Source organism: Sebastes umbrosus, chromosome 22 (genome assembly GCF_015220745.1).
Source record: "Sebastes umbrosus isolate fSebUmb1 chromosome 22, fSebUmb1.pri, whole genome shotgun sequence".
NCBI classification, from domain to species: Eukaryota; Metazoa; Chordata; class Actinopteri; order Perciformes; family Sebastidae; genus Sebastes; species Sebastes umbrosus.
In genome coordinates this window covers 22251279-22263446 of record NC_051290.1, presented here as the reverse complement: position 1 = coordinate 22263446, position 12168 = coordinate 22251279, and the positions used below count along the sequence as shown (strand labels likewise).

Sequence of the window (12168 nt, the reverse complement as noted above, 5' to 3'; positions counted from 1 at the left end):
AAAATATTGAATAAGGTCACTTTAAACAACAGTGATTATTGATTAACTAATATTTAAGGGATATTATGGGGGATAGGGTAAAGAAAAATGTTAATAAAGGTTTCTAGAAACTCACAATTGAGCATAATGGGAATAAAGTCTTTATTTTTTTACTTTTTATTTTCATGGATAAGAACCAAAGACTTGCTCCGGATAGAAGAGTCTCCTTGGCTGCAACCAAACAGTTTGATGGTAAGTGAAGGTCTGGAGGCATGAATGAGTGGATGACTGGATGACATGTGTTGGCCCCTCCTCCCCTCTCCGCCGCTGCTCTGCTGCGCTGCTGAGTTGAAGCGCAACAACCCGGAGAGCGCAGCAGCGACTTCACCGCTGACACTTTGGTGAGTTGGATAAGCTCTGATTTTTATGATAGAAATCAGCTACCGAAAGAGGGCTTTACCCGTGCTGGTGGTGTTTGTAATGCGTGAAGCTTTGTATGTGTGTGTGTGTGTGGGTTGTGTGTTGGCGGTGGGACTACTTTATCTCTCTGTTTCTGTGTCTCCGGGTAGATGACAGGGTTTGTTGGAGCCGTCGATGAGCGCGTTTGAAGAGCCTTGCTGCTGAAGACAAGAGGAGAAGAGAGTCGACCTGTGGTTCACCCTCTCCTCTGCCAGGCGGAGCAAAATGAAATTCCTGTAAGTTATTTCCCTCTTTTGATAACCATAACTTTTATTTCTGTAAAGTTTTTCGACGGAGACAATCTATAGCCGCAGTTTACCTGCCACAAAAGTGACTGTGTGACTGTTTGTTTCTCTGGCAGGTTGTGTGTGATAGCAGTCGCCTTGGCGGTGAGCTCTGCGCACGGAGTAAGTCCTCGTTTGCTTATTATATTTCCCTCCTCCAGGTGAAGTGGCTCTCCACTCGGTTTATTTACAACGCAGATGCAACATAAACCATGAAGCACTGACACTGTGTATTTGCTGGACAAGATACTTTTTCCTCAATGTTTTGCGCGTAAATGCCTCAGCTGACCCAATGCGAACAGTTTGAACCTTTTTAAAAGACACAGCTTGTTGCATTCATTATAAGTGTATTTGTTCATAAGGTGACTTTCATGCATGTTGACCATATCAGAGACTCTGCAGCAGCTCCATGCGTCACGTTGTGGGTGTCTTCAGCCATGAGGAGATGCTGAATATGTCCTCTACACATCTTTACGCACACTTCAGTCACTCTTTTGCACTTCTTTTTTTGTCATTTTATTGAAACATTATATTATATAAGTGTGTGTCCAATGTTGCACCATTCACGCACTACCCCCGTGTGGATGTTTGTTTTAAAGCTTTGGTGTGAAGTTTGCATTTCTTAGTATAGCCAGAGGGAGTTCATATTTGAGTGGGCCGCGCACACTCATTATCAATTCAAACCCCGCCCCCTGCTCATGAATATTTAAAATCAAGAGATTATTGGGGCGACATGCCTTTTTTCCAAGACACACCTATAAACTACATACTGCAGCAGCAGCAGCAACCAAACTGGGACTATTTGCACCACTCAAAAAGTGCATTCTTTATAACCTTTATGTGTTATTTAATTCATCAGTATATCGGGGCTGTTTGAAGGCGTATAAGTGAATGTTAGTTTCTCATTTTATTTCTTTTTCTAAAATCTTACTTTTAAACTAGAGCACATAATACAGTGGCAGTTTATTTGTGCAGGATCATTATGAAAACTTTGTGCAGTGAAAAATGACTATAATATACTCCAAAAACAAACATACTGAACCATGAAAAAAATATTGTATCTATGGCGAGCTGTTTTAACATTTAATAGCTACTGTAGACAGGGTATTCATTAGAGATATCTGCAACGTCATTTAGCCTAGTCAAAACTCTAATTCAAGATATCCTTAATTACATTTTGACCAGTACCATTCAAACTACTTTTGCCATTCATGAATTGTGGATTGTGAATTGTTGCAGATATCTGTAATGATGTCAGAAGGTGGGGGGCAGGATGGGACGGGAGGTGAAGCTATTCAAACATAGTATGTCGCTGCCTTGCAGCCATATGGTTTATAAAGTGTGTCTGGAGACAATAAATCTACAATAGGCTGTTCATTTCAAAGCTCTCGTTGGCCACAGATTCCTCGATGATGAGCTCTTTCTATTTCATGTCATTTTCTAACTATCTGATCCACAGCGGTCCCCGACCACTCGTCTCACAGCCGGCTGCACATAGAGACCGATGTTATGTGTCCAGCTCGGAGGACTAAAGGCTCGTTGTGATTAAGATGAGCTTGTAGCTCGTTGTCTACCTCACTACGGTTAGAAAGAGCCCTCGTTGGTGTTTTAACAACTTATGAGTTATTGATCCGGGAAGTTTGGATCTGTGAATATCTTTCCAACTTTACCGAACTATCCAAGTTATCCAAGCTTCTTCTAACGCTGTTCAGATGCTTTGTTGGGCCGATATCCAATGGGAAGCCTTGATGAGCAACGTCATGACAACAACTCTGACTAGTCATAATGACGTTTGAGATATCTATAACTGTTATTTGGGATAGTCAGAACTGAATTACAGATATCTCTAACTGTCGTTTTGACTAGTCACAATTACGTTATAGATGTCTGGAATAAGAATTCTGACTAATCAAAATGCAACTGTAGATATCTCTAATGTTAATTCTGGACAGTAAAGCTTAGCTTGGAGCTAAGTCTTGGAAAGGGAGGAGTGAGCGGAGGGGAACTCAGTTGGTTGCAATCTGCAACCACACCACTAGATATCGCCAAATCCTACACACTGTCCCTTTAAAGGAGTTTACTGACTCAGCATATATCGTGGCTTATTCTACTGTCAGGAGTACACAGAATATAAAAATACTGTAATCAAACTGAAGGCTTTGATTACTATAGGGTTTGCTTGGCTCCACAAAATTATGCAATATTTGAAGGAATCAGAATGCATGAAATAGTTGCAGAATGTAAACAAATTTTATTGTACAAACTGTATAAAAATAAAATAAATAGATATGCCAAAAACTTTAACATTGCTTCCTTTTCAAACAAAACATTTGTATGAACACTCTAAACGGACCTTGATATTGTGTTATAAAATATATATGATCTATACTGCTATAGGGAGTTAAAGTTAAGTGTTTTATTGAGACACAGACTGGCCATCTGTGATGACGAGGGTCAGGTTAGGTTGTGGAGAGGAGGGTCAACGCAGCGCTACACTCATTACCTCCCACATTAGAATAAGAAAGAGCGGCGGTGCTGTTTGGTGGTGTCATTCAGCCTGATGGGGGGGGCAACTTCTTTCTTGTTAACTGGGCCGGATGTTTGGCTGTGGATGTTTTTATCTGTTCAAAATGTACCTTAAAGGGAGATTTGTCAAGTATTTAATACTCTTATCAACATGGGAGTGGACAAATATGCTGCTTTATGCAAATGTATGTACATATTTATTATTGGAAATCAATTAACAACACAAAACAATGACAGATATTGTCCAGAGACCCTCACAGGTACTGCATTTAGCATAAAGAATATGCTCACATCATAACATGGCAAAGTCGAGACTCGTGGGTACCCATAGGTTTTCCTCGCCAAAATTTAGCGTACATTTGGAGCGTTATTTAACCTCCTTTGTGACAAGCTAGCATGACATGGCTGGTACCAATGGATTCATTAGGTTTTTTCTAGTTTCATATGATACCAGTATCTTCGCTCTAGCTTTAAAACGGAGCCCGCTACAACCTAAAAGTTGCGTTAATGTGTTAAATAAATTAGTGGCGTTAAAACTAATTTGTGTTAACGCATTATTATTGAGTAACTTCAACAGCCTAATAAAAATATGAAAGTATCAAAAGTCAAAGTACTCGTTATGCAGTCATGTTCTTATATATATTATTATTGGATTAATATGTAAGTACAAGTACCTAAAAATTGCACTTGACTACAGTATATGAGTAAATGTACTTACTTACATCCAACAACTGCACAGGTGGTGCAAAATCAACCGTAATCCTTCATCATTGAACTATAGAGGGGACTCAAACCCTCAACCTTAGCAGTGTTAGTGCCTTGCTCTACCAGCCGAGTCACAGGAAATGACAGTGAGGTTGTGACAGAGATGCCGACGGGGAAAACATTAAAGCGAATCAGCAGCAGAAAGCTTCCTGCGTCTCAATAGGACTCATTTGATGGAGCTGCATTGACTCTGAATTGACTCCTCCACCCACTTCCCACCTCCCTGTTGTTTTGTGTTGTATATATGTGTGTGGGGGGGGTGGCTGAGTGCATGGATACGTGTGTGTGTGTGTTGAGTGACTGACAGATGAGTTCATTGGGTGGTCTGGGTAGTCGTAACCTTAGTAACCGTGTCTTCGGGTATCGCCGTGGTGAGGCAGTGGTCCAGGCCAGAGTTAGTGTGTGTTAAGTTAATTACCTTTCTGTGCTTCTGATAACATACGAAACACCTTTATCAGGTGTTCATGTGTATTTCTAGAAAATACTGAAAAATTTCTTTCAGTTCATATTCCAATAAATTTGGCCCAGAAGCTTGAACACATTAGTATTAACTTGCAACAAAACATTAGCATGATAAAAAATGTAATCCAGGTAACCTCTATGTGCTGAGATAAAACCTATTTGTATTACATGGACTTTGGTTGATGTAACACAGTCTGGCAGTCATTTTGTTGAACCTCAGCTAGTTTAGCTAGCCAACCATAGTATCTGTTAGCTTTATTTTACCGTCTAGTCAGCATGTGTAGAAGAAGCCATCTTTAGTAGTGGCTAGGAGTAGCCTGTTAGCATTGTTTAGCTTGTGAATATGGAAATATGTGTGTCTGTTGGACTACTTTGCTTTATTTTGTATCATTAGTAATCAAACCTTAACCCACATCATAGCCATAGTCTTTTAGGTAACATTAGCTCCCTTTTCTTAGCCTGGTTGTCATAGTGAGGGATTATTTGAACGTTAGCGCAGTCTTTTTGTGAAATGATGTTTCAGTGAACATCCAGAGAGAGGTGTCTGTCGGGGCTGACACAGCTGTTGGTACAGGGGAAACATCACACTGGGGTGAGGAGGAATGGTGAGGAGAGGGGAGGAGGCATGATGGGAAGGAGAGGAGGGAGTCGAAGGTTGGAGTGAGTGGTAAACTGGCATTTGTTGGAATGCAAGATGGATGGGTTGTACACATTTGTACATACAGTTTAATCTCAGTCTGGTGACAAATGAGGGTTTTAAGAACAAGTTTGGCACTCTTGGATATGTTGTATGGGCGTAGTTCATGGCAGAAATGGACATTTCTGTCTTGTCTCCTCAGCCAGGTAGACATTGGCATTTGTAGCATTAAAGGACCTTACCAGTGTTTTTGCAAGTTGTATCCCCACTGTGGGACTAATAAAGGATTAACTCATCTTATGTTGCATTTTTTGAATGCTTGCTATGCAGTTTTAGATATTTTTCCTACTGTTCCGCTCACCCATTGATTTCCATTTATGTCGGTGTGATATGATAATCAATTAGCACACTCTTGAGACTTGCTTGAGACGTCTAAACCATCATCGTGATCATCGAATCTGCATTATTACATTATCGTTTTGTGCAAGTGTGCTAATTAATTCTCCTGCGGTACGAAAATGAATAGAAAGCAATGGCTGCCAGGAAAAAAGTACTTGCACATTTCTAAAACACAATAGTTTGGTATGCAAATACATGATTTGTTGTAAGGCTACAACAAATCAATTTTGCCTTTAAATGTCAGAACATAAAGTGAAAAGAGCCATTATAATTTCCCAGAGTATCCCAAAAGTATTGAATTGCGTCTTTTATCCCAGGGCCCCCCTTACGGGGGCGCTCAAGATCACAGGGGGTGCGCAAGGATTTGTATGCCCTGAGGTTGTCAAAATTAGATTTCAAAATTCACAAATTGTTTTAATCTAACAAAATATTCTGCTTCAATGGATATTTGTTGGCGTTTAGCCTTTCAAAAACAACATTTTCACAAACTGTTCGCTCACACACTGATGAGTTATGTTCATTAAAGAAAGTTTCCTAAATTACAAAAAAAGAAATCATTTAATACACTGAATCACATTATTCAAATTGAGGATTTTGTTTGAGGATTTGTAATTTTTTTAGGGTAATGATTTCAGAAAATATGAGGGGGGGGGCCTCGCATTTTCTTAGATACAAGTGGGCGGTATTCAAGGAAGGTTGGGAACCACTGTTTTATCCGACCCAACAATACTAAAATCCAAACATATTCAGTTTACCATCATGCACAACAAAAAAAGCATCAAATCCCCACATTTGAAAAGCTGTAACCAGCAAATGCTTGATATTTTTTGCTTGAAAAATGTATTTAATTAGCAGATTATGGCTTAAAAAATGCAAAAATACTGGTATGATAGTAAAAACAGTCAAACATAAGTGTGGGAGAGCTTTCTGATACTATATTTGATGTGTTCAAGCTGCTGAAAACAGTTAAAGTGGCAATTAACTCTGGGTTGTTGCAGAAAAAGTAGGGCCTTCTGTGGTTCTGGTGCAGAAAACTTGCACACTGACAAACGGTGCAGGGACATCCATTTACTCGCTCCCCTCCTCTCATCTTCCTCCCTTCCTCCCCCCTTCATTGAATTCCTCCAGAGCTTGGCAGGACTTGTCGGGCTGTCTCCCACTCCCTGCAGGTGCTATAGGCTGGAACATTCCAGAAACGCTAAGTGAGGCGACTGATCACTGCTTGATTTGTGGTTGTTAGACCCTCCCCAACTTGACTGAGTCCCCCACCTCCTCCTTCCTTTCCCTTGTGCCCTCCTCTCTCCACTCCCTCCTTTACCCGATCCTTACCCCCCTCACAACCCCCTTTTCCTATCACTTTTTTTGGCTTCTTCAAGTCAGGCAATCCAGTAGATTTGTGGTTTGATTTGCAAGGGTTTGTCCCCCCCAAACCTCTTCCTGTGTCTTTCTTCCTTTTTCCAAATTAAAAAGTTCCTCTTTTGCAAAACTTTAAATTCTTTAGAGGCAGCGGCTCAAATGCATCTGTTGGCTGGGCGATATGACCAAAATCTTCTATCCCGATATAGGTCATTTCATATCTCGATAATGATATGTATCACGATATAGCATGTTTTCTGGTAGTTCAAGAAATAAGTAGTCTCTATGAAATAACAACATGGTAAAACCTATTTTCGTATACTCCTGTATGAATTAAATACTAGACAAATTAAAAGTACTGAGTATTTTCTCATTTTAAGAACTTGAGTACAAAATTAACACAACAGTTTTAAGTGAAATTATAGAGAAAAATAAATAAATATAGCCTGTATTACGATATAAACAATTTAGAAAAATAAACAAGACAGACATTTTTATATTGTTTTGCCGATATACACTCACCGGCCACTTTATTAGGTACACCTTGCTAGTACCGGATGGTCTTCTGCTGCTGTAGCCCATCTGCTTCAAGGTTCGACGTGTTGTGCGTTCAGAGATGGTATTCTGCATACCTTGGTTGTAACGAGTGGTTATTTGAGTTACTGTTGCCTTTCTATCATCTCCAACCACTCTGCCCATTCTCCTCTGACCTCTGACCTCTGACATCAACAAGGCATTTTCGTCCACACAACTGCCGCTCATTGGATATTTTCTCTTGTTCGGACCATTCTCTGTAAACCCTAGAGATGGTTGTGCGGGAAAATCCCAGTAGATCAGCAGTTTTTGAAATACTCAGACCAGCCCGTCTGGCACCAACAACCATGCCACGTTCAAAGTCACTTAAATCCCCTTTCTTCCCCATTCTGATGCTCCGTTTGAACTTCAGCAAGTCGTCTTCACCACGTCTAGATCCCTTAATGCATTGAGTTGCTGCCATGTGATTGGCTGATTAGCTATTTGTGTTAACAAGCAATTGAACAAGTGTGCCTAATAAAGTGGCCGGTGAGTGTATATTGTCATATTGCCCAGCCCAATCTGCCATTATTTTGATAATGTTCAAACATTTTCTGGTTCCAGTTACTCAAACGTGAGGATTAGCTGCAGTTCTTTGTCATTTATGATAGTAAACTGAATATTTTTTAAGATTTTGGACTATTGGCTAAACAAAACAAGTCATTTGCAGATGGCACTTTGGGCTCTGGGACATTAAAAATTATTTTATAGTCAAACAATCAAGAAAGAATATTCATCAGATTAGTTGAGAATGAAAATAAGGGTTAGTTGCAGCCCTACTAACCTTCCTGTTATTCATTCTTTAAGTGCTTTAGATTCATTATGTGCATAAAAAGCATCAATTAAATCTATAATTTCTGCCGTGTGAGAGAAAAAGAAGGTGACAAGCACCAAAACCACATAATTGTAGTGCAGAAAGACCTGTCAAACCTAATCAAACACAATTTATTACTTATTGGGTTAGAAATATTCCAGTTTTTTTGTGTGTGTTGGTTTAAATATCAGTATGTTCCTGGAGGTTTGCTGTAGTTTACATTCCCCAAAGGCTCTTTTTTCTCTTTTTCCTGAAAACAAGAATGAACACTGGTGATTTGGGTCAGGATGAGATTAGTGGAGTTTGTGAAAAAGTTCTGAGGTTGTTTTGAAATGTGATAGGCAAAGAGCCGACTGGTAAATCCGGAAAGAAGAGTGTGTGTGTTTGATATGACTGGGTCACGCTGCTCTGCCTCAGTTTGTGGTCCATGTTGTGGGTCTGGAGGAGTCAGGATGCAGATGTCTCTTTACTCCCTTTTCTTCTCTCACTACCTCTAATTCACCTTTTGTGTCACTTTGTGCCTCTCTTTCCCGCTCATTCTCTCGCCATAAACCTAATTCCTTTGCATGTTTTCAAAGCTGGAATAACCCTTTTTCCTTTTCTCCCCCTTACTTTTCTCTCTCTGTAGTTTCATCAGAGGAAAATGCCTTGTCAGTTAGTGCATTAGGAAACCTATAAACCAAGCATATAGCAGGTTTAACGTACCGTTGAAAAGCCCCCGCTACTCCTCTCCCACGCCCACACTTAAAGACTCTGCTACCTGTGTGGTGCTTACATGCATTTGTGCATGTTTCCCAGCCCCGTAAAATGGTATATGTCTCTGTTTGTGTGTGTGTGTGTGTGTGTGTGTGTGTGTGTTGTTAGTGCAGGTGGGATGAAGGCCCTTTTTTTTTTTCAGTGGCGGGAAATACCCTCCCCAGAACTATTTAAAAGGACACACTGACTTTTTGGCTATTTGATGCCACAACAGTAAAGCTAATCTGGAGTCAACAGGAGACCAATGTGTGAAACCAAATATGCAAAAAGAAATGTTCACAGAACTTCTTCAAGTCTGTTCAAGTCTCTTGAAAAATGGCTTTTGCATGTTTCCTGAAAAGATTTCTATAAGATAGTGCCCCTTTAAGTATGAAATGAGTAGAGTTCTAGTCAGTTAAATGTCAGCAACTCAACTTGGCTTGTTGTTCTTTTCCAGAAACATCAGCACGGTCTGAAAGCATCTTTGACTATTTCCATTTTAATTTACATTTGTCTGAATTAAGGCTGCAAATAATGATTATTTTCATTGTTGATGAATCTGTCGATTAATTTCTCGATTAATCGATTAGTTGTTTGGTCTATAAAATGTCAGAAAATGTCGATCAGTGTTTCCCGAAGCCCGAGATGACGTCCTGAAATGTCTTGTTTTGTCCACAACTCAAAGATATTCAGTTAACTGTCATAGAGGAGGAAAGAAACCAGAAAATATTCACATTAAAGAAGCTGGAATCAGAGATTTTTAATATTTTGTATAATATATTTTTAATTTAATAGTGAGAACTAATCGATCAATCGTTGCAGCTCAATGTTTGTTTGACATTTTTGCTTTATCTCATTATTTCAGCAATACAACATTTAATTCTTTGTCAATTTAAATTGTGATTCATATCCACACACTGTGTCTGTAGCTCCACACTGAAGACAAAGTTGTATTAGTTTAAAAGTATTGATAACTGGGTAGATGCAGCGATGAACATCAGTTCATTATCATCCATCTATCGTATGTCATCCTGTTTCTCTCTACTTGCTTGTCAGGTGAATAAATCTACGTTTTGGAGGCTCAAATGTTTGGCTAGCATTATTACCTCTCCGCCCTTTGACAATGACCTTTGTGATACTTATTTAGGAAACACAGAACCTTGCATGGGCAAAGTCTGTACCTCTGAGGAATGTTACGCAATCTCTGTGATGCTTAAGCCCGAATAAGAATTTGTTAAAACATCCAAAAACAACAGTGAGGGAGGTGCGTTGGCGTAACCGTTGACAGACGCTGCCTTCGGCCCTACCTTTTCCTTTCCCCCCTCATCATCTTTGACTCGGTAACAGTGTTTGCGTTGCGGGCAATCCTCCCAAAAAAGTCCCACCTGTCACGCTTGTGCACCCATCCATCATTTCATGCATCCCCTGAAACGAACCCTGTGTTCTCTGGTCATGTTTACAGGTACGATTACAAGGAACAGCTTGCTTGGATACGATTGATAAGGATGATTGAAATTCTGATTCATTATTGTCGTCTCTATTTGTGTTGCATTCCGACTTTATCTAGTGTGTTTTATATGGTGCTGAAGGTCTTGGCAGCTGTTAACGTGGTGGTACAATTTGGTATTTTAATGCCAAATTCATCAGTTTTAAAGGCTGTGGAAACAAATGGCAGGACGGGACAAGGAAACAAGTCGTCCCCCTCCATCCCGAGTTCTTGGCACCGCCACTTTCACATATCGGACCCCCCCCCTTCTCTTTTGACGAAGCACACGCTGTCAGTTTGTCCCCCGATTGGTCGCGGTGAACTCCAGGGGTCAGAGGTCGCCCGAGCACAAAGGCAGCAGGGGCTCTGGGCTTAACATTCCACCGGGCCGCTCTCCAGATTTGTTTATCGCACTTTGTCTTTTGCTTTTTCTGCCACTCGTGAAAGGAAGACGAGCAAAAACACCTCAGATGGAGAGGAAGAGCAGAGGGGAGGGAAGACGGGGGGGTTATTCTATCTCTGTGCAGGCCCCCGGGGGTGTGTTTGTGAAGGTCTTTAGGCTTGTCAGAGAGGAGCTGAGGTGGGGCAGTGTTTGGCTGCTTGGATGCTCGGTGGGAGTGCTGTCTTAGCTTGTTCGACGTGCCCGGTCCCTTCTCCTTAATGCCATCGCTCCCCTCGGGGCTGTTTGCACTTCAGAAGGATTAGACCTCCAATCTACTTCTCCCCACTTGTTGGGTTTTCTTTTCTGTCTGTCTTGTCTTTCATTATTCCTTTTCTTGCTTTTCATTTTGTTTATCTTGTTCCTTTGAAACTCGTTTCTTTACTTTTCATGCAACACCTCAATGCTGCCCCTTTTTACTCCCAAAAGTCCCTCATCTTGGTGTTAGATGTGGACACATTTGGCAACTTGAAGCTGCACTCATCAATATTTTTGAGGGCTGTCAGTCGATTAAAATATTGAATCGTGATTAATTGCATGATTGTCCATAGTTAATTATAGTTTTTATCTGTTCAAAATGTACCATAAAGAAAGATTTGTCAAGTATTTAATACTCTTATCAACATGGGAGTGGACAAATATGCTGCTTCATGCATGTACTGTATGTATGTATATATTTGTTATTGGAAATCAATTAACAACACAAAACAATGACAAATATTGTCCAGAAAACCTCACAGGTACTGCATTTAGCATAAAACTATATGCTCACGTCATAACATGGCAAACTGCAGCCCAACAGGCAACAACAGCTGTCAGTGTGTCAGTGTGCTGACTTGACTATGACTTGCCCCAAACTGCATGTGATTATCATAAAGTGGGCATGTCTGTAAAGGGGAGACTCATGGATACCCATAGAACCCATTTACATTCACTGATCTGGAGGTCAGAGGTCAAGGGACCCCTTTGAAAATGGCCATGGCAGTTTTTCCTCGCCAAATTTGAGCGTTATTTAACCTCCTTCCAAGCTAGTATGACATAGTTGGTATCAATGGATTCATCAGGTTTTCTAGTTTCATATGATACCAGTATCTTCACTCTAGCTTTAAGACTAAACTCGCTACAAGCTAAAAATTGGACAAAAGATTAAATGACTGTGTGTTATGTTAGAGGGGTCCAACAGAGAATCTCCTCAGCTCTACAAGACGTTTTAGCGTCTTTCAGCTCATTTTCATTTCCATCAACTCTGTTTCT

General features: G+C 40.4%; 1 protein-coding gene across 1 annotated transcript in view; it reads left to right on the top strand.

Moving 5' to 3' along the window:
* Positions 1-246: 246 nt before the first annotated feature.
* Positions 247-12168, top strand: part of col4a6 (collagen, type IV, alpha 6) — a 171617-nt gene continuing 159695 nt past the window's right edge. Inside the window, 3 exon segments of the mRNA XM_037759416.1 lie at positions 247-380; positions 549-674; positions 800-845. Of these exon segments, the coding sequence (XP_037615344.1) occupies positions 664-674; positions 800-845 (57 nt within the window). The 5' untranslated portion in view covers positions 247-380; positions 549-663.